Genomic DNA, 27,809 nt, shown 5'->3' with positions numbered 1-27,809 from the left:
GAGATTTTTTTTAATAGAGATAGGAGCTTGCTGCATTGAGAGGGCTGCTTGACAGAATGTCTGCTGTGTGTTAAGTGTCTGCTGCTTGCCAAACATCACCAGATCTAATGAAAAAGCCCTTGCCCTGTGCGATTTAGTGCAGGACAAGGGAGAGCATCAGATTATGAGGATTAAAGATGAGCGAATTTTAGAAAAATTCGATTCAGGCGCTTCACCGAAATGTACAAAAAAATTGTAAGTAGTGGGTGCAAGAGAGTAAGAATAATGTTTAAAATTAACAGAAAAAAAAAATTAAATCATACTTACCACCTCCATTTGCTCACGACTGGCCGACCGCCGCCATCTCGCTTGAAGATCTTGCGCGGACCGAGATGTCGTCGTCACAACGTCATACGTCACCACACAAGGGATTTTGACCAAGATCTTCAATCAAGATGGCGGTGGTGGCCCATCGCAAGCAAATGGAGGAGGTAAGTATGATTTTTTTTGTTTTTTTACACTATTTCAGGTTAAATGGATTCGCCACCACAAAGCACAAGGAAATTCGGCTTCACATCGAATCGAATTTATCCTGAAATTCGAATCAAATTCCACTTTGTTGGGCTCGATTTTCTAACCTCAGGATGATGGGTAGAATATTTTGTTGCCAAGAACACCTCAACCAAATGGTTTTCTGCCTCCTGGGTGACTGTCACGGCCTTTGCTGTGTGTGCTGTGACACTTTTGCCACGCTCACAGTTGCCCTAGGCAACGTGTTGCTGTTATAGCATGTGGTGGTAGTGTCTTGGCTTTTGCTGTGTGCTCCGTGATATGGTTGCCACGCATGCTGTTGCCGGTAGCAATGTGTTACTGTTATGGCATGTTGTGGCAGTGTCTCAGCTCATGCTGTGTGCGCCGTGACATGGTTGCCACGCATGCTGTTGGCTGTGGTAACGTGTTGCTTGTTGGCTGGTGTGTGCACTTCCCCTTGTAGTGGTTTCCTCCCTCTGTCTGGTGCTGGAAGGGTTAACTCCCTGACTGGGTGTGGTCACTTGGGTTTTATTACCTGTGGCTTGCTGGCTGGAGTCAGTGGTACTCCAGCCGTCGTTGGTGCTGGAGCTCTTCTCCAGTCCAGGGTATTCTGTCTGCCCAGTCCTTGAGTGCCACCTTGTAGGACATTGATGTCATCTGCAATGTCACCCCTCTGTATTCTCCTTGTCCTTTCCCTACCTTATCTGTTGTCTGTTTGGTGAGGGTTTGATTTAGGGATTTTTTTGTTATGTCTAGTTTGTTGATACATGTCTGGTGTGTTGTTTGTGTTGTCCAGCATGTATGCTACACATTCCCTTATCTACCTTCGGAAATGGGCTGGTTTCCCGGAGGGGTGAACCATAAGCCTGTATGCAGCACTGCCTGGGGCTGCCATGCACCTTGCTGAATGGGGCCCAGGCAGTAGCTGGTGTGCTGGATACCTGTGTGTGTGTGTTGTCTGTACGGTGTCCTATTTGGTGTGTTGGCACCTGTACTTATGCATGGGTTCCAGTCATGGTGGCTACGGCAGGTAAGTGTATTTCTGTGTGCTTACCTGCTGTTCTAGCTACTGTATTCAGTCTCCTTCTTTTCCCTGCATCTAGGCCATTTGAGAGTCCTGTTCTCCCGTGTCTTGGAAGAATAGGTAATCTCTCCCCTGCTCTAATTAAAGGGATTATCAGGGCGACTCAGGGCCAAAGGTCTTCTGGTATGAGCCGTCCTACCATCAAGGTCCACTCATATGGTGAGGAGTTAGGGTGAGGATTAGGGGATTAGACGCTTTAGGAGGTGACCTTCTCCCTGATTCTGGCGTCCTGGCCTAGCTGCTCCCCCATTATACTTGACATTATACGGTGGGGGGTTTTCCCCACTCCCCACCGTGACAGTGACAGGGTTTGGTATGTGCTGGAATGGGTGGGTAAATTACTGGGAGAGACTGGTGATGACCCAGCTGTCATTGTCCATGTTGGAACCAATGATAGAATACATGGAAGGTGAAGGTTCCGTAAGAATAACTTCAAATAACTAAATTGCAAGCTTCAGGAAAAAAATTCTCTGGAATACTACCTGTGCTATGCGCAAAATTGCAAAGGCAGTGGGAGCTCAGGAATCTAAATGCATGGCTTAATTCCTGGTGTAGGGCTAAAGGGTTTGGGTTCCTAGAGCACTGGGTCGAATATTACAGGCTATAGCTACTAGAGAGGGGTCGTTGATCCAGGGAGTTATTCTGATTGCCTGATTGGAGTCGGGAAGGAATTTTTTATTCCCCTAAAGTGGGGAAAATTGGCTTCTACCTCACAGTTTTTTGGTTTGCCTTCCTCTAGATCAACTTGCAGGATGACAGGCCGAATTGGATGGACAAATGTCTTTTTTCGGCTTTATGTACTATGTTACTATGTTACTATGGTGTTTCAATGATAGTTTATATCAGAATGGGAAAGATAATTCTAGCAGGGGTTATTTAGGTAAGAAGGGGGGAAGTAAGGCAGAAAGTGAAGTGGTAGAAGTGGTCAAAGAGGGGTCAGAATATATTGGTGGAGAAATGGATTATGGGGGCTTATTTGGGCAGTGGATAAGGAGATCCACACATTATAAACAAGCAATAAAAAACAGCAATCGATGAGTTGCATGTTCACAAATGCATGTTCACAAATGTCAGAAGTCAAGCAAGCAAAATGGGTGAGCTGGAACCCATTATACTGGAGGAACACATAGATGTAGTTGTCATGGAGGAGACATGGTTGGACTCTTCACACAAATGGACTGTTAATATTCAAAGTTATACACTCTAGGAGGATAGGGCCAATAAGAAAAATGGGGGTGGAATATGTCTGTATGCTAGGAGTTATATGAAAGTGAATGTGAAAGAGGCAATTGAATGAAGATGGTGAAGATTTTGAATCCTTATAGATGGAATTACAAATGGAAAAACACACACAAAAAATAATATTTGATGTAACCTATATACCCCCTAACATCACAGAGAAAATAGAAGTTCAGCCTTATAGCCAACTGGAGCAGTTTGCACAAGCTGGTACAGAGGTCATAATGGGAGATCTTAACTTCCCAAATATTGACGGGTCATGGTTCTGCCTCAGCTGCAAAAGGGAGAAATGTCCTCTACTTGCTCAAGGACCACTTTATGGTCCAGTTTGTAGAGAATCCCACTAGGGGCGATGCTCTTCTGGATCTGGTAATTTCTAACAATACAGAGCTTGCTGGGAATGTCACTGTTCATGAGACACTTGGTAGGTACTATGGACCTCAGTGTAATTATATTCCCCCTGAGCTATAAAGTAAGAAGCAAACATTAGGAGAGCAAAAAAACTTAGGGACACATTTATTAAGACAGGTGTTTTAGATGCCGATCTTAATAAATTCCCGTAGCTGGTGGTGGATCCGTCAAAGTAATGAGGAGGCTCAGGCCTCTACATAACTTTGGCACATCCAGCAGCAGTTCTAAATGCATCTTATATTCCCCCTGAGCTGTCTTACATTTAGACCATTTTCTACACCTAAAACAGGCATAGAAAATGATGAATGAGACAGGCCTGCCAGCTCGTCCCCTTCTCTGCCCACGCCATGCCTGGCGTGAGCGGGGAAAAGTTGCAGCTAGAGGCGCAACTAACCATTGTGCTAGCATCTGCGCCTGAAGTACGCCTAATTTAGGTGTACTTCACATTAGTAAATTATCCCCTAAATTTCAAAAAAGTTCTCAGGTGGTCTGATGTAGCTTTTGAAATTTACAAAAGGCTTAATAAAATATGTAAAAAAAAAAAAAAAAGAGTTCAAATCTTCAAAAATACCAAATGGGTGGCCAAATAGAGAAAAACTAATCAAAAAAAAAAGTTTGGAGCGGGTATGTCCCCTAAATAATGGTAACATGGAGAGGGTCAGTGAGGATCAGAAAAGGGCCGACCTACTAAATGTTTTTGTAGCTCTGTATATAAAAAAGAAAGGAAAGGATTAAGTGAGTGGGTTAAGAGCTGTTAGGTTTAAAAGTAATATCAGGAAGTATTACTTTACTGAGAGAGCAGTGGATGCATGGAATAGCCTTCCTGCAGAAGTGGTAGCTGCAAATACAGTGAAGGCGTTTAAGCATGCAAGGGATAGGCATAAGGCCTTCTTCATATAAGATAGGGCCAGGGGCGATTCATAGTACTCAGTATATTGGGCAGACTAAATGGGCCAAATGGTTCTTATCTGCCGACACATTCTATGTTTCTGTTTCTATGTTAGTAAATCCATATGCCTAACTGTATATTTGCTAGAGAGTTTCTAGCAACTAGTACGGTGGCAAATGACTGCTGCAAGGCAAATGTGGTGCCCATATTTCAAAAGCGCTCTAGGAATTCCACAGGTAATTATAGACCAGTAAACTTAACTTCCGTTGTAGTAAAGATGTTTGACAGACTCTTAAGGGACTGTATACAGGCATATGTGACTGTTAAAGAGGTTGTGTGGGCTTTTAATATTGATGACCTATTCTCAGGATATGTCAGATCGGCAGGGGTCTGACACCCAGCACCCCGCTGATCAGCTATTGCATGTCTATGGGACAGCAGCAGCAGACAGGAAGAGATAAAGGAGATGGCACGTGCGCACTGCACGCACCGGCTCCTCATACAGACACCCGGGACTCCCGCCGATCTGATACTGATGACCTATACTGAGAATAGGTCATCAATATAAAAAACCCGGACAACCCCTTTAATAATATCAAAAGTGATAGCCAGCATGGGTTTGCCAATCACATAAGTTGTCAGACTAACCAGAATTGTTTTTATGAGGAGGTGAGTAGAAGCCTGGACAGAGGGGCAGCTGTGGATATAGTGTTCTTAGATTTTGCAAAGGCATTTGCTGCTGTCCTTCATAGATGTTTAACCCCTTCCTGACCAGCGCTGTAATAGTACGTCGCAACGGGGTGTGACCTGCCACCCAGTGCCGTACTATTATGGCGCGCTGATCGGGCGGGTGCAGGAGCTGCGCCCACCCGATCAGTGGCGGGGTCTGGCAGTTACTGATAGCCTGAAATGATGCTGTGTAAAACTTAAATAAATAAATAAAAGTATACCTATTAGGTATTGCCACGTCTGTAAGAACCTGCTGTATATAAATATCACTTAGCCTAACCGCTCAGGTGAACACCGTAAAAAAAAATAAAAAATAAAAAGTGTGTCAAAAAAGCTATTTTTAGTCACCTTACATAACAAAAAGTGTAATACCAAGCGATCAAAAAGTCATATGCACCCTAAAATAGTACCAATCAAGCCGTCATCTCATACTGAAAAAAAATTGCCCCTACATAAGACAGTCGCCCTCCCCCCCAAAAAACTATGGCTTTAAGAATATGGAGACTATTATAGAATATTATAGACCTGGTCTATAAAAATACCACATGATCTAATTGTCAGATAAAAACGTTGCCAAAACAGCAATTTTTTGTTACCTTGCCTTACAAAAAGTGTAATATAGAGCAACCAAAAATCATATGTACCCTAAAATAGTACCAGCAAAACTGTCACCTTATCCCGTAGGTTCCAAAATGGGGTCATTGTTTTGGAGTTTCTACTCTAGGGTGCATCAGGGGGTCTTCAAATGTGACATGGCAGCTTAAAATTATTCCCAGTGAAATCTGCCTTCCAAAAACCATATGGCGTTCCTTTCCTTCAGCGCCCTGCCGTGTGCCCGTACTGCAGTTTATGACCACATATGGAGTGTTTCTGTAAACTACAGAATCAGTGTAATAAATATTGAGTTTTGTTTGTGGAAAAAAATTGATTCAAATTGAAAATCTGCCAAAGGGGTTAAAAAAGTTAGCAAAATCAGTTTTGAATACCTTGAGGGGTCATTTTGGGGTGGTTTCTAATATGTAAGCCTCACAAAGTGACTTCAGACCTGAACTGGTCCTTAAAAAGTGGGTTTTGGAAATTTTCTAAAAAATTTCAAGATTTACTTCTAAACTTCTAAGCCTTCTAACGCCCCCCAGAAATAAAATGGCCTTCACAAAATGATCCAAACATGAAGTAGACATATAGGGAATGCAAAGGAATAACTATTTTTGGAAGTATTACTATCTATTATAAAAGTAGAGAAATTGGAATTTGGAAATTTGCTAATTTTACCACATTTTTGTTAAATTTGGTATTTTTTTCATATATAAAATTAAAATTTTTTGACACAATTTTACCACTGTCATGAAGTACAAAATGTGACAAAAAAACTTTCTCAGAATGACCTGGATAAGTAAAAGTGTTTTTACCACATAAAGTGAGACATGTCAGATTTGCAAAAAATGGCCTGGGCAGGAAGATGAAAACTGGCATGGTGTAGAAAGGGTTAGAAGGTAAAATAAAGTCTATAGGCCTAAAAAGTATAGTTTTTTATTGCATTGAAAACTGGCTGACAGACCGTGTCCAGAGAGAAGTGGTCAATGATTCCTTTTCAAATGTTCCCCGGTTATAAGTGGTGTACCCCAAGATTTAGTGCTGGGTCCCCTATTATTTAACTTATAAATGATATAGAGCAGTGTTTCTCAACTCCAGTCCTCAGGGTGCACCATTCTCATGATTTGACAATATCCCACAGAATTAATACCTGTGGTAGGTCCCAATGCATAGACAGTAAACAATATCACCTGCTGAATACTAAGGAAATCCTAAAAATATGACATGCTGAAATTTAGGGTTATTTATTTAACTATGTAACTATGTAAGAGAGGATGCCAAGAGGAGTACATATTAAGGGGGTCACTTACTAAATAATATATGCCATTGTCTGGCGTATATCTGTCGCACATTGTAGTGCAAAGGTTATTTGCTTCGCAGTCTGCAACTTTTCCCAGCTCATGCCAGGTCTAAAAAAGGGTGTGTGGAATGGGCATGGAATGAGACGGGATGGCAGGACTATCTCATTTATCATATTCTATGCCTGTTTTAGGCAAGGAAGCCTTGGCTGACATTTAGACAAGTGGTGGATGCGCTGAAGTTATATTTGGTGGATCCACCATCAGTGCAAGGAGTTATTAAGACTGGCTACTGAAACAGCGGTCTTAATAAGTGACCCCCTAAATGTTTCTCTTTGCAGTATCTCTAAAGCAGATGTTGTAAATACAGTTATCTCTGTTGATGTCATTAGAAGGTCTGTTAAAGTGCACTTTAACCCATTTATATTTTGATATGTGAAATTATACTGTTTGTATAAGTTGACTGATGGACAGAATTGAGCTACCTTTTGGTATTGTACATATCTGTAGACCTCACTTCACTGTACATGTGCATAGAACTTCATTTGTGTAAGGCCTCATGCACCGGACCGTAAGAGTTCTGAGGTCTACAAAGCATGGATCACGGCCATGTGCATGCCACCATTATTTTACCCCTGTTAAAATGTCCTATTCTTGTCCACAAAACAAACAAGATTAGGTCATATTCTGTTTTTTTGGACAACGAAACAGACAAACGCATGAGCATCCAAAAATACGGCCATGTGCATGGGGCCTAATGAACTTGTACCTGATTCTACTAGGGATGAGACAAGTACCCTTTAAGAGAAACCAACAAAGTGTGATTGTGGTATAGAACCGAAACGATTACCATAATTTGTCCAAATCAGTGGCAAGGGTGCTCTAGTGGAAGGCACATTGGACTGACCTGCAATTCCAAGCATAGCCGCAGATAAGGATGAGTTACCATGCCTGGAAAAAAGAGCATGCTGTGCTGAGGCCCTTTCCTTCTAAGGATTGTGTGTGTGTTTGGGGAAGGGGGGGGGGGGGTGATTAGCCTCCTACTATTCTAAGGATTGTACATCAATAGGGAAAATCCATTTAAAGGGGTTTTCTGGGATTTTAATATTGATGACCTTTTCTCAGTTTACCTGCTCACCGACAGGTGTAATTACAAGCCGTTCCATTCACTCCAATGGGACGGTTCCTTCCTTGTAATTACACCTGCTCTTCGCTGCAATGTCAACTGTTATCAGGTAAACAACGTAAAAAATTACTAGGTCTGTGGTCAGCTTACTTGTGATTTCCTTGATTCTCATTTCCTACCTTGGATAATGACTCTAACACTGTCTCTTTTGCTCTCTGTTACTGTTTTTTCACAGAAATCTCTTGCCGAAGCACTGTCAAGTTGTGTGTCCCATTCTGTACTCTCACCTGGCAGTGGGAATCTAGTGCGGCAGCTGGATCAGCGAGTCAAAGAGCTGAAATCATGGCTTAGAGATACTGAGTTAGCTTTGTATAACTCCAGTTTGACAGTAGGGAAAAAGGAGAATCGTAAAGAAATACTCCAAAGAGAGCTGCACCAATTCCAGGTAGGCCACTATCTGTCTGACCCAAGTTTCAATTAGCATTTATAATTTCAAATCTGTTATGTGTCAGTATGTGTCAGTTTTGCGCCAAATCTAGCACTTTTGTTATCTGCTCCTATAAAGACATAACAAGCATTAATGTGAAAACAGCCCTAGGTGCATTGGCTCTGATGCAAAATGTCTTTTGAATGACTTCTTTGCTTTACACTAAAGTGCACATGAATGCTGCATCCTGTCATCATGGTAGAAATAAACCATAGATACTGTAACGGATCTCCTAGCACCCCGACTGGGTACCTCCGTCGATAGATGCTCCTAGTGCTTTCCGAGGACTCCAAGCACTCCACTTGACACCGTACGCACTGCAGACCCCACAAACCGCCGAAGCTTGGTTGAGGTCTCACCGTCTCCTACCCACCCTGGACCTACGACAAGGCTCCAGGCTCCAGTGGGTGAACCTCTCCTAAAACCCGAGAGCAGGAACAGCTCTTACAAGAGCTAGTAGTTATGCCAGGGGAGTATAGCAAATCTTCAGCGTATAGCAATCCCCCAGTTTTGATCAGTTACCCAAGCACCAGTCTCAACATGATGAAGGATAAAACAGGCACACTTTATTGAGGTCTACTCGCCCGTATTTATGCAGGTCCCCATCTGGTGGCCATGCCCCTAGGGGACCAGAAGGGAGACTGTGACACAGGACAGATATGCAGCAATTCAGGATACACAGAAACAACACATCCCCACAATGCATCATGGTTTCCTCCTCTCTGCCCTGGCGACACCCGAGGAGCAATCCAATTATCTCTCAGGACAAAGGGAAATCGCCAATACACATGTGGAGTCAACAGGACAGGAATCACCACCCATGTCACACCCCCACAGCAAACACAGACATTTAACATGATAGCTTAAGTCTGAGTGCATATCATTAGGTGAATGGCACTCAGAATACACGAATACAATAATATTAGCTATCTGGGTACCCTCACATAACATACAATTTAACCGAACGCATAATAACATAAAATACAATTCCAAAGACAGATTTAAGCTGTGCGGCCGGTCTGTCTTCTCCTTTAAAGTTAGTATGGGCCATAATCCTGAGGCAAGAGGCTGGCAAACAGCCCCTCCAAAACACTGTGGCGAGGTTGGTTTTGTCACAGATACTACTTATGCTGATGCACAGTTTCTCTATCATTTCCCCACCACTTTTGTATGTATAATATATCAATTTATTGTAAATCAGTGCATCAAGCAATTATTGACAGCAAAATATGCTTTTTTTTTTAACATAACAACTTTATACAATTAAAGGTGAGACATTTCCTATTTATAGAAATTTGATTACTACTTTGCAGCCACTAAGGAATATGTATTATGTAGGCAGACTCCAGGGCTGGACTGGGACTAAAATTCAGCCCTGGCATTCTAAAACAGACAGACCAACTTACAGTGGGGGTGAATATGAAATCTGTTTGTGTGACCTTCCCATTCCTGGCCCCAGTACAAATGGCATATTTAAATATACATTACATTGAGCACTATCAAACATACAGGAGTATACAGACCTATATATCTATTACATCCAGTGACCTCTCCCCTAATGTAGATGTTCTCTTTCTTTCGTCTTTACAGAATTTGCTGCACATACATCTTAGTCTTCACTTCACCAAACAGCATTATCCTGCTGCTATCCCAATACTGTACACTTTTAACCTCGCTGAGGATATACATATTTATAGTTGTGAATTAATGCAATATAGAAAAACCAGATCACAGTAAGCATGAATAAAACGTAACTTTTATTCTTAATTTTTAAATCAATGATCCACCCGTTTAGGACAAACTACGATACGAACAAACATATATAAAGAATGGTGGGAGAAGCGCAAAGTGAGGGAGAGGACAAACGCGAGGGACCCCACTAACCCTATGGGAACCCTCACTATCACCTCAACCCATAGGAACAGCCTGATGGTGGATGGCCTGTGTTCCCGTACCTACCCTGACTCTCCCTAGAAAGACCTAAGGTCTTAGGTTTGTCCTAAACGGGTGGATCATTGATTTAAAAATTAAGAATAAAAGTTACGTTTTATTCATGCTTACTGTGATCCGGCTATCCCAATACTGTACTTGCTGTACTCTGCAATTTCATATTTCCCAACATACCAATTGCTAACAAGCTCCCTACAGAGATAATGCTCCCTGACAGTGCCCTATTACTAGTAGTGCCCTCTATATACCCCCAGTTGTGATAATGTGTCCTATACTGCCCCTAGTTGTGATAAAGTCCCCCAAAGTAATAAGCCTCCTAAAGTATCCCCAATAGTAATAACGTCCCATTAAAGGGTAACTGTCATGTTTTCATAAAAAAATCTATTTTAGCATATGTTACTGCTGCAGCAGAATTATGCATAAAGCAATCTTTAGTTTCTTCACATACCGCTGTTTTCCTTGAGTTTTTCCCTTAGTTACGGCTGTTTAAACATTTACAATATGAGGACCTTCTCAAGATTGCTCCTCTGCCAGTTCTCTGAGGCCAAAACTGCTTTCTCTCACTTGCCATGCACACTTGCTGTAGCCAGCAGCTTCCTGCCAGCCAATCAAATTGGATTACTGAGAGACACGCCTCCTCACTCTGAAGCCTAATACAGGGATGCAGTGTGAAGGACTGCACCCTCCTTCTTCTTTTTAGCCAGAGACAGAAAAGCCATAGCAACTGCCTTTTTAAGGAGCAGTGGGAAAGGATAGAGGTCATTAATGAAAGCTGTTATTATAAGGTTAATACAGATCTTTTCACATTCAATGACAGCCTAACTCAAGTATACATGCCTAGCTCTAATAAACTAGCAAATAAAATAAAACATATGACAGTTACCATTTAAGTGCCCCAAGTAGTAATAAGGCCCCTCCATAAGGCACCCAATAGAGCCCCCATTAGTAATAAGGTCCTTCTATAGTGCCCCCAGTAGTTAAATCCCTTTTATAGTGGACGTAGTTATGATGGGTCCCTGTAGTGCCCCTGTATTTATAATGCCCCTAAATTGCCCCAGTACATATAATATACCCCTGTAATGCCCCCAATATTTAAAATGATCCCCTTTATTTAAAATGATACCCTCCTGTAGTGCCACCAGTATTTTTAATATCTCCCTTTAGTGCTCCCATTAGTTATAGTGTAACCATGTAGTGTCCTCAGTAGTTATACTGGCCCCTGTATTTCCCTAAAAGTCACAAATATTGCTGCTCAATGCTTCAGTATGTGAAGCAGGCCACAGGTCTGATGTCTGATGCTGCCTCTGAGAATTCAGGCCTAGTGGCCTATGAGAGTTAATGGTGGCACTGGGAACAATTGATTTAGCATAGCCTGAAGCGGTCCAATCTGGCTTTTGCCAGAATTTCCAGATGGGCAGTCCATCCCTGGTTAACACAATCATTTCAAATCTAAGGGACAATTTTAGTGACTCATCAGTAGGTTCTCAGAATTTGCTTTATGACTTACTTGTGTCCCATGCTTAACATTCATTTACATTTTGTAAGTAGTGATGAGCAGCATGGGCAATATTCATTTTTGCAATATTTTGCAAATGTTCGGCCTAATATTCGTGATAAATTTGAAAATTCTAGAATTTGTGATCTCCAGTCATTATTTTCTTGATTGCGAAAATTGCCAATGTAATATGCACGTGTTACGTGCGCAATACAGGCGTGGCTCACTTTTTCAACATTTTTCATGCCGCTAGAAGTTTCCTGAGACTGGGGGAAATGCACAGTACAGTAATTCCTATCACACTACCTAACATCTGCACTTCAACCTATCAGCTACACTATATCACTATCTAACCTACACTGACTATCTCCCCCTATCTGTATTATATATATGAGCTAACTATCTAATGTAATTGAATATGGATCCATATGAGCAAAGCACAGAGCACAGCAATGACACTGCTCTCTCTCTCCCTCAGAACTGCATAAAACAGCAGAAAATGGCTGCTGGGGAGTTTCTTATATAGTAAGGGGTAGGCAACTTTCCGATTGGTTGCTAGGGACAGTGCTAAGCTCAGACAAAGATATTGCAGCCTTCTCATTGGCCCACAAGCAAGAAGCAGAAGGGTACTGATGAAAAAAAGTCTAGAATATTTGCGATTACAAAGATATAGCACTACAGGGAGTGCAGAATTATTAGGCAAGTTGTATTTTTGAGGATTAATTTTATTATTGAACAACAACCATGTTCTCAATGAACCAAAAAAACTCATTAATATCAAAGCTGAATATTTTTGGAAGTAGTTTTTAGTTTGTTTTTAGTTTTAGCTATTTTAGGGGGATATCTGTGTGTGCAGGTGACTATTACTGTGCATAATTATTAGGCAATTTAACAAAAAACAAATATATACCCATTTAAATTATTTATTTTTACCAGTGAAACCAATATAACATCTCAACATTCACAAATATACATTTCTGACATTCAAAAACAAAACAAAAACAAAAACAAATCAGTGACCAATATAGCCAGCTTTCTTTGCAAGGACACTCAAAAGCCTGCCATCCATGGATTCTGTCAGTGTTTTGATCTGTTCACCATCAACATTGCGTGCAGCAGCAACCACAGCCTCACTGTTCAGAGAGGTGTACTGTTTTCCCTCCTTGTAAATCTCACATTTGATGATGGACCACAGGTTCTCAATGGGGTTCAGATCAGGTGAACAAGGAGGCCATGTCATTAGATTTTCTTCTTTTATACCCTTTCTTGCCAGCCACGCTGTGGAGTACTTGGACGCGTGTGATGGAGCATTGTCCTGCATGAAAATCATGTTTTTCTTGAAGGATGCAGACTTCTTCCTGTACCACTGCTTGAAGAAGGTGTCTTCCAGAAACTGGCAGTAGGACTGGGAGTTGAGCTTGACTCCATCCTCAACCCGAAAAGGCCCCACAAGCTCATCTTTGATGATACCAGCCCAAACCAGTACTCCACCTCCACCTTGCTAGCGTCTGAGTCGGACTGGAGCTCTCTGCCCTTTACCAATCCAGCCACGGGCCCATCCATCTGGCCCATCAAGACTCACTCTCATTTCATCAGTCCATAAAACCTTAGAAAAATCAGTCTTGAGATATTTCTTGGCCCAGTCTTGACGTTTCAGCTTGTGTGTCTTGTTCAGTGGTGGTCGTCTTTCAGCCTTTCTTACCTTGGCCATGTCTCTGAGTATTGCACACCTTGTGCTTTTGGGCACTCCAGTGATGTTGCAGCTCTGAAATATGGCCAAACTGGTGGCAAGTGGCATCTTGGCAGCTGCACACTTGACTTTTCTCAGTTCATGGGCAGTTATTTTGCGCCTTGGTTTTTCCACACGCTTCTTGCGACCCTGTTGACTATTTTGAATGAAACGCTTGATTGTTCGATGATCACGCTTCAGAAGCTTTGCAATTTTAAGAGTGCTGCATCCCTCTGCAAGATATCTCACTATTTTTGACTTTTCTGAGCCTGTCAAGTCCTTCTTTTGACCCATTTTGCCAAAGGAAAGGAAGTTGCCTAATAATTATGCACACCTGATATAGGGTGTTGATGTCATTAGACCACACCCCTTCTCATTACAGAGATGCACATCACGTAATATGCTTAATTGGTAGTAGGCTTTCGAGCCTATACAGCTTGGAGTAAGACAACATGCATAAAGAGGATGATGTGGTCAAAATACTCATTTGCCTAATAATTCTGCACTCCCTGTATATTCTACATCTTCGCGAATTCTCAAACGCGGTTTGTAAGCACCTCAGAGTACAGCTATTCGGTTTACGCTTATAGGTGACAAGATTATTGAAAGGTCTCTCTATTTGATACTAAAAATTCAAGTTACCGTATTTTTCGCCAGTGGAAAATGCCAGTGCATCTTATAAAGCAAATACTGCCATTTTTACTCTGGTGACGCTGATACATCGCCGGCCGCTAAACTCCAAAAATGGGCTGGACAAAATTATTGGCACCCTTAACTTCATATTTGGTTGCACACCCTTGTAAAAAAATAACTGAAATCAGTCGCTTCCTATAACCATCAATAAGCTTCTGACACTTCTCACAATTTTGGACCACTCATCCTTAGAAAACTGCTCCAGGTCTCTCTTATTAGAAGGGCGCCTTTTCCCAACAGGTGTTCAATGGGATTTATATCTGGAGTCATTGCTGGTCACTTCAGAACTCTCCTGCACTTTGTTGCCATCCATTTCTGGGTGCTTTTTGACATATGTTTGGGGTTATTGTCCTGCTGGAAGACCCAAGATCTTGGACAAAAACCCAGCTTTCTGACACTGGGCTCTACAGTGCGACCAAAAATTTGTTGGTAATCCTCAGATTTCATGATGCCTTGCACACATTTCATGATGCCAGAGGCAGCAAAACAACCCCAAAGCATCAATGAACCTCCACCATATTTCACTGAAGGTACTGTGTTCTTTTCTTTATACGCCTCATTCTATTTTTCGGTAAACAGTAGAATGATGTGCTTTACCAAAAATCTCTATCTTGGTCTCATCTGTCCACAAGATGTTTTCCCAGAAGGATTTTGGCTTACTCAAGTTCATTTTTGCAAAATGTAGTGTTGCTTTTTTATGTCTCTGTGTCAGCAGTGGGGTCCTTCTGGGTCTCCTGCCATAGCGTTTCATTTCATTTAAATGTTGACGGATAGTTCACGCTGACACTGATGCTCTCTGAGCCTGCAGGACAGCTTGAATATCTTTAGAACTTGTTTGGGGCTGCTTATCCACCATCTGGACTATCCTTCATCAATTTTTCTCTTCCGTCCAGGCCCAGGGAGATTAGCTACAGTGCCATGGTTTGCAATGTTGCGCACTGTGGACAAAAGCAAATCTAGATCTCTGGAGATGGACTTGTAACCTTGAGATTGTTGATATTTTTCCACAATTTTGGCTCTCAAGTCCTCAGTTTTTCTCCTCTTTCTGTTGTCCATGCTTAGTGTGGCGCACACAGACACACAATGCAAAGACTAAGTCAACTTCTCTGCTTTTTATCTGCTTCCATGTGTGATTTGTATATTGCCCACACCTGTTACTTGCCCCAGGTGAGTTTAAAGGAGCGTCACATGCTTGAAACAATCTTATTTGTCCACAATTTTGAAAGGGTGACAATAATTTTGTCCAGACCATTTTTGGAGTTTGGTGTGACATTATGTCCAGTTTGCTTTTTTTCCTCCCTTTTTGGTTTTGTTCTAATACACACAAAGAGAATAAACATGTGTATAGCAAAACATGTTTTACTGCAATACTATTCTGTGAGAAATACTTCATTTTCTCAAAAGATTTCAGGGGTGCCAACATTTACGTCCATGACTGTATATAGCCTAAGATGCTATATATGTGTCATCCACAGATCCCCCCATAACAGTGTCATCCACAGATCCCCCATAACAGTATCATCCACAGATATCCCCATAAAAGTGTCATCCACAAATGCCCCCATAACAGTGCGTCATCCACAGATGGCCTCATACCAGTGCGTCATCCACAGATGCCCCCATAGCAGTGCGTCATCCACAGATCCCCATCACAGTGTCATCCACAGATCCCCCATAATAGTGTCATCCACAGATCCCCCATAACAGCACCATCCGCAGATCCCCATAACAGTGTCATCCACAGATCCCCATAACAGTGTCATCCACAGATCCCCATAACAGTGTCATCCACAGATCCCCATAACAGTGTCATCCACAGATCCCCATAACAGTGTCATCCACAGATCCCCATAACAGTGTCATCCACAGATCCCCATAACAGTGTCATCCATCAGACCACCATTAGTTAAAAACTTACCAAAAGTACACCAGATGCTGCCAAGGGAAGAAGGATCCTTTGAGGGGACATTTATCAAAATGGATTTAAAGTAAAAAAGGCTTAGTTTCCCACAGCAACCAATCAGATTCTACCTTTCTTTATTCAGAGCTTCTTTGGAAAATCAAAGGTGGCATCAGATTGGTTACCATGTGCAACTTAACGAGATTTCCTTTACACTAGGTTTAATAAATATCCCTCTTGTTCTCATAAGATAATTTCTAGGTATTTGCATAGAGTACTAGGATAGGCTTTATTAACACCAGTATCATATTGTAAACTGTAAATACTAGAGCCTTGATCCATCCATACAGATCTATATTCAAATAGATCTCAACAAATCTTGATGGGTCCCATTGTCTTATGACTAGGGTTATCAAGTTTCTGTCAACGTTCTGGTATTTTATAAATTAAGTAACAGAGCAAACTATGATTTCCTTCTAAGTTTGAGTAAACCAGTTCAGACTGAACTGAGTTCAGACCAAACTTTGCTATTTCTTGAATGGCAGACAAACCTGAACCTTTCCTGGCTTGTTTTGGACAAATCCACCAAAACAGTACGTAGGGCCATTTTACTGCACATGTTGGTGGGGAAAAAGCACTAGGGAAGAAGAAGAAGGGTTTTCACAGACACTGACAGCCTGAATGAACCAATAAGTGCTGCAGCAGACAAGGAGGTGCCCAAACAGAACACTATTCTGTGCTGGGCTTTGAGAGAAGGTGGTTGGGTGTTACAGTGTCTGCCAGGAAAACAATCTTAGGGAATCAGGGAGAGTGAAAAAAAGAATTGCCAGGGATTGTGTAGGTAAAGGCTAGGATTCCAAAGAAGAGTAGTGTATGTGCTGTGTACAATAGAGACAAGACCTGTGGCTGACTGTGCCTGCTATCAGAAGTGCAGGTTCATCTTAAAAGCAGCTACCTGCAAGCAAATATTGCAGCAATACCCACAGTGTGGCAGCAATCTACACACTTACTAATTTGAAATTGACCATCAAGCCTCAATTGACCATTTACATATAGTTTCCACACAATCACTTTTTTTTATTATTATTTTTTTTTTTTGGGGGGGGGGGGGGGGTCTTTCAATTGAATTAAGCAGCATATATACATCATTACTGCAGCAATAGCCATGGTGTGGCTGCAATCTACCTGTGTGTGTTAAGTTGAAATTGAGTCTCAAGCCTCAATTGTCCATTTATGTATATTCAGTTTCCACGCAGTTCGAATTTAAGTGTTTTTTGGGACTTGTTCAATTTAATTAAACCAGCACACAAAAGTATCTGTCAGGGATAACAAATGCAGGCCTAAATCACTTTCCCTTTATTTATTTGTTTACAAACATGTTTCCAATTAATTCGTTTTTTTAAATGTGGTCTGATTATATTCAAACTAGCAGCATAGAGGAGACAAGTCCGAGAACACGAGATCACCCATAATGCCGTGTAGCCGGCCAATCCGCAGGTAGCCATCCCCCTGTGATGTCACAACTAGATTGAGCACTTCCATCTTCCTTTGAGTGGAGCATAGGGAGAGACGTTACAAGACGATCAAGCACTAGGGACAGTAATGCTACAAACTGTTAACAGAGAGTGTAGGACATTATTGGGGAGGGAGAGTTCAGCGAGAGCATAGGAGACTGCTGAACTACAGACTCTGCTGAAATTTATCACCATGTATATAATGGTGCAGTGCACCAAGATTCATAGCTAATCTGTTCTGTTAGCTGTAGAGTTACTGTGCGCCAATATTACAGGGCACTTTTGCTGGCAACTCTAATTTAACGCCGTGTTCATAACTGTGCAGTGCACCAAAATTGATAGCTAATCCGTTCTGTTAGCGATACAGCTGTTATACACTATGGCCAACAGACAGTTGCCTGGGCCCTCCAATGGCAAAAATGATGCTGTAGCCAGCACAAGTAGCAGCAGAAGAAGGAGTAGTGGTAGCAGCTGTAGCAAAAGCCCAGAGCTGCCACTGTCATCTAGCGGTCGTGTTTTGACCAACAATCCAGCTGTACTGGAATGGTTGACTCGCTTTTCACAATCATCTCAGGTTTCAACAGATACACACAATCAGTGAGTTCCTCTGATACCATGCTTAGTTGGCATGGCCTAGGAACTGCCTATATGCCCTCACCTGTCCTGAACCTGCCTTGTGCTTTTGCTGCTTTGTTAGTCAAATAATGGTAGCTACTGGATTTACTCCGCTTTACAGCAACAATGACCTGTGTGAGGACAGTCAACATTTACAAGCCAGCACAGACTTGGAGATCAGGTCCGCTGTGGACTCCCTTTAGGCATGGAACTACCGATGATGACAGTTGGGAGCACATGTTGCGAGAGCTCAGGGACGTGTGCAAGAGACAGGTGAGGGTGACACAAGTGACTCGCAAACACATGTAGATGATGATGTAGCCGATCGCACGTGGGAGCCAGGTGAAGAAGGGGCATTGGTATTATCAGGGGGTGAGGGTGGCAGCATGGCCATGAGACAGCAGGGTGGAAGCAGTGGAAGATCTGGAGCCAGACACAGGGAGTTACACCATCTGCTACTCGGTTCATAAAAGCAGAGTCAAGCAGGCATCATGCAGTGGTGAGGTAAAATGTGATACTTGGCAGTGTGGGAATATTTCACCTAGTCACTGGGGGACATTAGCATAGCGCTATGCGGGATGTGTGGGTAGAAAGTGAGGCGTGGCCAGGGTGCTAATGTTGGCACGACGGCCCTGCGTCAACACATGGAGCATCACCATAAAGTAGTGAGGGAAAACCGTGCCACCTATCCCTGCCTTGTACTCTCATGTAGAAAATGTGGGCCGTTCCCTGAGGTTCTCACTTTGCAGCAAGGTTCACACCACGGTCGACACTTGGAGCTCTTATGGGCAGGGACAGTACATGTCTTTCACCACCCATTGGGTCAATGTTTTTTTCAGCAGCGTCAAGGCAGCACCTCGGCAACAAGGCCAGGTCCTTTTGAATCCCCCACGATCGTTCCCACACCAGGTTTCTACACAAGGCACTTATCTGCCTCCTCCTTTTCCATGGACATGTTCCTGTCCCCAATAGCATCTGGGCAGAGGGTCGCATGCATTACTCCTCCTTGCTACCACGTGTCAGATCAAGCGTTGACACGATGTATTGTGCTGTTCGGCCTGTGAGAGAGTAGTCACACTGGCAAACAAGTATGTACGTTAAGAAGCAAACATCCTGCTGGCTGTCACCCCGCCGACTCCATCTGGGCAAGGTGGGCACCGACAATGGGAGCAACATTGGCATGGGAGCAACATTGGAGCAACATTTTTGGCATGAACCAGATGACCTCAGCAGCAGCATGTGTTGCTTTGATCAAAAATGTGTGCAAAGAACTTCCATTTTTTATGTATAGGAGGTATAGTACCACTTTAATCCAGAATAATCCATAATCCCTAGTTCTATTGGTTGCATGTGTAATGGTGTGCTGCCATATGCTTTTTGTTTGCTGTTTGCCTGCTAGTTTTATGGATGTGTGTATTGCCCTGGAGCGGGGGTACTTTTTTTTATTTATTTAATAATTTGTTTATTGACAAAAAAAAGAAAAGCCATACAAGATTATTTTCAATACCACTTAATCGTCAGCATTATTACATTTCTCATTTTTAAGAAGCTCACACTAGGCTAATCGAAGCCAACTCTGGTTTGCATCACCTATATATTGAAATTCTAGTAGAATTAAATAGTGACGCTAAAAAAGAAAACTAAAAATTATTTTATTAGTATTTCAAAGAAGTAAAAAAGGGAAGGGAGTAAAAAATACATATGTTTAAATATAATCAGTGGTGCAGATCCAATGTTGACAGAGACGGGTGGAAAAAATGATATAAGGCTCCAGTGTGTGCTAGGTGCAATGTTGGATCCCCAGCACACGCTGCCAGCCCCATAAGCAACCCTCCTAATTGGCCACAGTATAACAGAACTGATACAAAGTTATGTTATATTGTATCGCCTATGACGCTGAGCACGCCACACACACTGCCTATTCATGCAGCTGGGGTCAGCTAATACAATTGTGGAACTAGTAAGAAGAGTGATAAGGCTTTGAGCCTATCAACAGATCTCCTAATTGGCCAACGTTGGTGATAGTGTTGTATCACCTTTCAGGCCGAGTACACTACTCACGCTGCCTGATAACACAGCTAGTGTTTAGTTAAACACCTAATGAGGCCAATTCAAGAAGAAAAAATAGCCACTCCCTGCACATAGCAATCATGATACTGCACTATGCTAAGTGCCCACACTGCCTAAGCGTGACATGTTTCCTAATATTATCAGGAGCTTGCAGAGATTGCATAGTGATTTAAACTTTTCAGAGCAACATGCGCTCCCCTCTTGTCTGTAGGGGCAGCGCACCGCACTGGGGCGGCCGCAAAGCATCCGCGAAGTTCAGGCTCATTTAAACTAGAAACCCCTCCCATCTACATCATAGCCCTGCCCACCAAGTGTCATGTGATCGGAGCAGGATGAACATCGCAGATGCTCCTATCAGCCGACGCTCCATGGGTGACCAATAAGGAGGGACAATTCCCTCCATAATAAACACGGACCTAAACGGTGGATATCAATTGGACATGGGTAGAAAGAATATGTGAGGAGACATTATACAAAGGAATTTGTAGCATACGGCTACTTTCACACTCGCGTTTGGTGCTAATCCGTCATGGATCTGCATAGACGGATCCGTTCAGATAATACAAACATATGCATGCGGATCCGTTTGTATTATCTTTTACATAGCCAAGACGTGAACACCTTCTAAAGTCAATGGAGGACAGATCCGTTTTCTACTGTGTCACAGAAAACGGATCAATTCCTATTGACTTACATTGTGTGTCAGAACGCATCCGTTTGGCTCAGTTTCGTCAGATGGACACCAAAATGCTGCAAGCAGTGTTTTGGTGTCCGACTCCAAAGCAGAATGGAGACAGAACGGAGGCAAACTGATGCATTCTGAGCGGATCCTTTTCCATTCAGAATGCATTAGGGCAAAACTGATCCATTTTAGACCGCTTGTAAGAGCCCTGAACGGATCTCCCAAACGGAAAGCCAAACGCCAGTGTGAAAGTACACTAAGATGGTAAGTAAAGGCGCATAGCAGAATAGGAAGCCGCGCAACACATGACAGCAATATGTGACATTAGAAATTCCCTTATCAAGATGATGATTATTCACACATAGTATGCCCAGGATTAGGCATACAAGTTTAAAAGTATAATTGTATAGGGGGACAAACAAGAATGGATTTATGAGTCAGCCCTTAATACACTGGGAAAGAAGTATCATATATGTGCCTGATGGAATGCGTTATTCGTGCACATGCCACATGTTAATTATGGATAATCAATAAAGAATTGATACCTCTAGTGCATTGCAGGGCATGCCTAAAAGTAAGTTACTGCAAATACAGAACTGGATTGAGACCAAATATAATGAACGGACCACATATTATTGATATTAGAGGGATCCTGATGTTATAGAAAACATGCGAATGACATGTGTTCATTCAGACCATTGGGCATGTGGTTTTTAGGTGAAAGATCCATTGTGCTTCCTTTTACAGGAGGCTACGGTCAAAACCCTGCCTCTTGCGGATGGCCTGACAACCTCAATGCCCTGAAATTTAATCACCCCTGGGTTCCCGTTGAGGCAGTCAGTTACATGGCGGAGGTGTCTGCTTGATTACGGACATCATTAAAGTGTTCCCTGATTCTTCTCCAAGAAGATTTTGCCAACATACTTGATACTGCATTCACAAGTGATCAGCTATATCAGACCGTTCATCCTACAATTCATAAATGTCTGTGTACAGCGGGCATCCTGTCACAACGTATAGCACCACCACCTTTTTTTTTTTGCGTGCTCTGACTGTGGCCGGCACTCTTAGCGTCCGGCCACTGTTAGCGCATCGTCCGCCCCACCGCTGATCAGCGCTGTACCGCTGATCAGCAAGTTTGAACTTTTTTTTTCTAACATTTGTCAATTTTTTTTTTTTACTTTAGCTTTTTAGTACGTGAACACCCGTGCCCCCACACACACGCACATACAATAAAGTTTTACACGCACACACATACACATGCACACACACATACCCAAGGCCCACCTGACGTTCTCGGCCGAGGAGGCATACGCCCAGCTTGCCTCTGACTCACGTTCCTCTTGTCATCCGCATCCTCCTCCTCATCATCTGATGACGATGAGCCCCCAAGGCGACGGAGACGCCGCCAGGCGGAGCCAGGGGCCCCACATGCTAGAGACTCTGTGGCCCTGGGGCTCCCACTGGTTTCCCGGCCCACCAAATAAGCCCACCGGAGCCCCCTACCAGTGAACTTAGCTGGTGTCCCCCAGTGGATTTTGAGCCAGAGATTCTGGATTTTGTTGGCAATCCAGGAATCTAGATTCCCACAGTGGGCTTCACTGAAATTGACTTTTTTTTTTTTTTTTTTTCAGTGACCCATTTGTGAATCTGATGGTGGAGCACCCGGGCTCCTTTTTGGCTAGACGTGGTGGCTGGACGCCAGTAAGTGCAGCCGAGATGAGGACATTTTGGGACCTCGTGCTGCACATGGGTCTAGTGCAAAAACCGAGTGTCAGGCAATACTGGAGTGGGGACGTCCTCTACCAGACCCTACTCTACAGTATGGCCATGACACGCCCCCGGTTTTGGGCACTCCGGAAATGCCTGCATTATGCAGATAATGCAGCATGTCCACCCCGAGGTGATCCTGCCTATGACCGTCTGTATAAGATATGGCCAGTCATCGATCACTTCGGGGCCAAATTCGCGTAGGCCTACGTACCTGGAAGGGAGGTCGCGGTTGATGAGTCTCTCATTGCTTTCAAGGGGAGACTCAGTTTCTGCCAATACATTCCCACTAAGCGGGCGAGGTATGGCGTGAAAATGTACAACATTTGTGAGAGTACCTCAGGGTACACTTACAAATTTCATGTGTACGAGGGACGAGATTCCCGTATTCAACCCCCAGAATATCCCCGCACTCTGGGTGTTAGCGGGAAACTCGTGTGGGACCTTATGCACCCACTGCTAGATAAGGGTTACCACTTGTACATGGATAACTTTTATACTAGCATTCCCTTGTTCAGGTCCCTTGCCGCCAGATCCACGTCTGCTTGTGGGACCGTGTGGAAAAATCAGCGCGGCCTCCCTGCCCACCCCCTCCAGGTACCTATCCCCAGGGGTGAGACCCGTGCCCTTACCAGTGGAAACCTGTTGCTGGTCAGGTATAAGGACAAGAGGGATATCCTTATACTGTCCACAATCCATGGTAACAGCATCACCCCTTTCCCTGTGCGAGGTACCGCGGCAACAGTCCTCAAGCCCGATTGTATCGTTGACTACAATCGGCATATGGGAGGAGTTGATCTCTCTGATCAAGTCCTCAAGCCATATAATGCCATGCGCAAAACCCGGGCATGGTACAAAAAGTTGCGGTCTACTTGGTACAGGTTGCCTTGTACAACGCTTTTGTACTATCCCAAAGCGCTGGCAGCACAGGGACATTCCTCTAATTCTATGAAGCAGTCCTCAAGGACCTGATTTTTTCAGACCGGGAAAAAGCAGGCCGGAGTAGCTCAGGAATTGGAGGCGCCCGGATCGTCCCTGGCCAGCATTTTACAGGTGTGGTCCCCCATACTGGAAAGAAGGGACGAACCCAAAAAAGATGCAGAGTGTGTCACAGGAGGGGGATACGGAAGGACACCACCACTCAATGTGACTCTTGCCCCGATCATCCGGGCCTCTGAGTTATCGATTGCTTCAGGGAGTATCAAACTTCCATGGAGTACTACATTTTTCTAATCCCCAACAGTGCCCTAGAGAACATAAAAAAATATGGCTCTCAGACTTTGAAGACACGGAAACAATTTTTTTTTCTCCAAAAATATTAGTTTTAATGCAGGCATCCTCAAACTGCGGCCCTCCAGATGTTGTAAAACTATAACTCCCAGCATGCCCAGACAACCTACAGCTATCAGCAGGGCATGGTGGGAATTGTAGTTTTACATCTGGAGGCCCGTAAAAAATCTTCTCTATAAAAATAACATATAACCCAAACTCCCCGATGAACAGCGTTAAAAAAAAATAAACATGTAAAAAAAGCCATTTTTTGTCACCTAACATCACAAAAAGTGTAATAGTGAGCGATCAAAATGTTATATGCACCCCCAGTTAATGCCAATAAAACCGCCATCTCATCCTGCAAAAAATAAGCCCCTACATTAGATACTAAAATATTTTTTTATTTTTTTTGTTCCTAAAATGATAATATAGTGTAAAATCTAAATACATTTTAAAATGTAGACATTTTAGGTATCGCCGCGTAGGTAAGAATCTGCCCTATAAAAATAACATTTGACCAAACCCCTCGGATGAACAGTGTTAAAAATATAAAATAAAAATGGTGCCAAAACACCCATTTCTTGGCAAAATTTATATTTGAATCCTTTTTTTCTGGTAATAAAGCAAGGGTTAACAGCCAAACAAAACTAAATATTTATTGCCCTGATTCTGTAGTTTGCAAGAAACACCCCATATGTGGTCGTAAATGGCTATATAGCCACACGGCAGGGCATAGAACGAAGGGAACGCCATATGGTTTCTGGAAGGCAGATTTTGATGGACTGGTTTATTTACACCATGTCCCATTAGAAGCCCCCCTGATGTAACTAGAAAAGTGACCCCCATCTAAGAAACTACACCCCTGTAGGTATTCAAAAGTTACTTTACAAACTTTTTTAACCCTTTAGGTGTTCCACAAAACTTATTAGGTTGTTACCTTGCCTCAAAAAAGTGTAATATAGAGCAACCAAAAATCATATTTACCCTAAAATAGTTCCAAAACAACATCCACCTTATCCCGTAGTTTCCTAGATGGGGTCACTTTTATGGATTTTCTACTCTAGGGGTGCAGCAGGGGGCTTGAAAGGGTACATAAACCAGTACAGTAAAATCTGCCTTCCAAAAACCATATGACGTTCCCCTTCTTCTATGTCCTGCCGTTTAGCCAAATAGTAGTTTACGACCACATATGGGGTGTTTCTGCAAACTGCAGAATCAGGGCAACCCATATTGAGTTTTGTTTGGCATTTAACCCTTACTTTATTACTGGAAAAAATTGATTAAAATAAAATGGAAAATTTAAAAAAAAATAGAAATTCCAAAATTGGTTCTCCATCTGCTATTAACTCTTGTGGAACACCTAAAGGGTTAACAAAGTTTGTAAATCCAGTTTTGAATACCTTGAGGGGTGTACTTTCTTAGATTGAGTCACTTTTGGGGAATTTCTATTCTAGGGGTGCAACGGGGGGCTTGAAATGGGACATGGTATAAACAAAACCAGTCCTGCAAAATCTGCCTTCCAAAATCCATATGGCGTTCCCCTCTTTCTATGTTCTCCCGTTTGGCCAAACAGTAGTTTAGGACCACATATGGGGTGTTTCTGCAAACTACAGAATCAGGGCAACCCATATTGAGTTTTTTTGGGCAGTTAACCCTTACTTTATTACTGGAAAAAATGGATTAAAAATGGAAAACTTTCCAAAAAGATCGAAAATCGAAAATTGTTTCTCCATCTGCCATTAACTCTTGTGGAACACCTAAAGGGTTAACAAAGTTTGTAAACCCAGTTTTGAATACCTTGAGGGGTGTACTTTCTTAGATGGAGTCACTTTTTTGGAATTTCTATTCTAGGGGTGCAACGGGGGGCTTGAAATGGGACATGGTATAAACAAAACCAGTCCTGCAAAATCTGCCTTGCAAAAACCGTATGGCGTTCCACTCACTCTATGTCCTCCCGTTTGGCCAAACAGTAGTTTAGGACTACATATGAGGTGTTTCTGCAAACTACAGAATCAGGGAAACCCATATTGAGTTTTGTTTGGCAGTTAATCCTTGCTTTGATCCTGGAAAAAATTGTAAATTTTCCAAAAAATCGAAATTCTTAAATTTTATGTCCATCTGCCATGAAGTCTTGTGGAAGACCTAAAGGGTTAACAAAGTTTGTAAAATCAGTTTTGAATACCGTGAGGGGTGTAGTTTCTAGAATGGCGTGATTTTTGGGTGGTTTCTATTACGTAAGCCTCACAAAGTAACTTCAGACCTGGACTGGTCCATAAAAAGTGGGATATGGAAAATTTCTGAAAAATGTCAAAATTTGCTTCTAAACTTCTAAGCTATGTAACATCCCCAAAAAATAAAATGGCATTCCCCAAATGATAAAAACATGAAGTAGACATATGGGAAATGTAAAGTCATCACAATTTTTTCACATTTTTGGTAAATTTGGTACTTTTACCCAATTTTAGCAGTGTCATGAAGTACAATATGTGACAAAAAAACTAACTCAGAACGACCTGGGTAAGTATTGAGGTAGTGAATCATTCTGCACCTTAACCCCTTAAGGACTTAGCCATTATTTGAATATCTGACTAGTGTCACTTTATGTGTGAATAACTTTAAAACGCCTTGTTTTAAAGTTATTCACACATAAAGTGACACTAGTCAGATATTCAAATAATGGCTAAGTCCTTAAGGGGTTAAGGTGCAGAATGATTCACTACCTCAATTTTCCCACATTTCAGGCAACTAATGCCTGAGGGTCAGTTTCCATGTACTCACTTTCCACATAGTTGAAATTTATAAAACATTTTCAGGAGTTAAATTTTATGAGGCAGCATATGTAGGTGAAATGACAGCAATAGTTAATGAAGTCTGAGCAACACTGACATGCAAAGCTAGTTTTCAGCGAATCGAAGCCAAGCAAATTGACTTTGATCTGAATTTTTGTCCCAAACCAAACTTTTTCTAAAATTCTGTGAATCGGAACCAAAGCGAATGTCAACTGGTTTGCTCTTCTCTATATCCTTTCCTAGAAAAATAATGGAACAATTAACAGGGCCTCTTGTGTCAATAGAGACTTACACAGTTAATAGTATGTACTGTGTGTCACATAATAAAACTGCCCAAATATCTCAAAAACACCCATTTTACTGGCAAATAAGAATATCATTAAACAGAAAAGGCCAATATAGTATAAAATGTTAACCAATATAATCAACAACACAGCTATTAGGTAAAGTTTGAGAGGAGCATAATTTCTTCCATCTTCATATCTCTAGTACAAGCTTCCACCACCTTCTGCATTGGCCAAGTGTCAGGGTAAGTGATTCTGACAGGCAAAATAAGATATCGATATTCTCACTATAATCAGTAATAAAGTCTTGATGCTAAGGTCACAGGGCAATTGAGCCCTGTACTAGCAGATACCCTGCCAGCTTTATGCATTGAGTAGTATGTCTATAGCATCAAAATGCTCTTAATGCATTTTTTGTTTACAAAGGTGTCACTGTATAGGCAAATTAAAAGAGACAATATTAAATCGATCACATGAGATTTCAAATTTACTTTTATTCACCGAGTTTTTATTTATTCAATTTCAAATTAACTGGTCACAATTTTCTGATAAAATACAAATTTTATCTTCATTTTACAAAAGGATGTACATACTATAGAGGTAAATAATGTAGCTCTTTGTTGCCATTAAAGGGAGAGAACCCTGCCCTGGTTGCTCCCATCTACTTTACTACTGCTTG

General features: G+C 42.2%; 1 protein-coding gene across 1 annotated transcript in view; it reads left to right on the top strand.

Moving 5' to 3' along the window:
• AKAP6 (A-kinase anchoring protein 6) overlaps positions 1-27,809 on the top strand; it is a 378,396-nt gene that overhangs the window by 279,290 nt on the left and 71,297 nt on the right. Inside the window, exon 11 of the mRNA XM_044271267.1 lies at positions 8,116-8,325. Within this exon, the coding sequence (XP_044127202.1) occupies positions 8,116-8,325 (210 nt within the window). The remainder of the gene's footprint in view (positions 1-8,115; positions 8,326-27,809) is intronic.

The sequence above is a fragment of the Bufo gargarizans genome, chromosome 11 (genome assembly GCF_014858855.1).
Source record: "Bufo gargarizans isolate SCDJY-AF-19 chromosome 11, ASM1485885v1, whole genome shotgun sequence".
Classification (NCBI taxonomy): Eukaryota; Metazoa; Chordata; class Amphibia; order Anura; family Bufonidae; genus Bufo; species Bufo gargarizans.
Note: the sequence above shows the minus strand (reverse complement) of the source record. Positions and strands in the feature narration are given on the sequence as shown.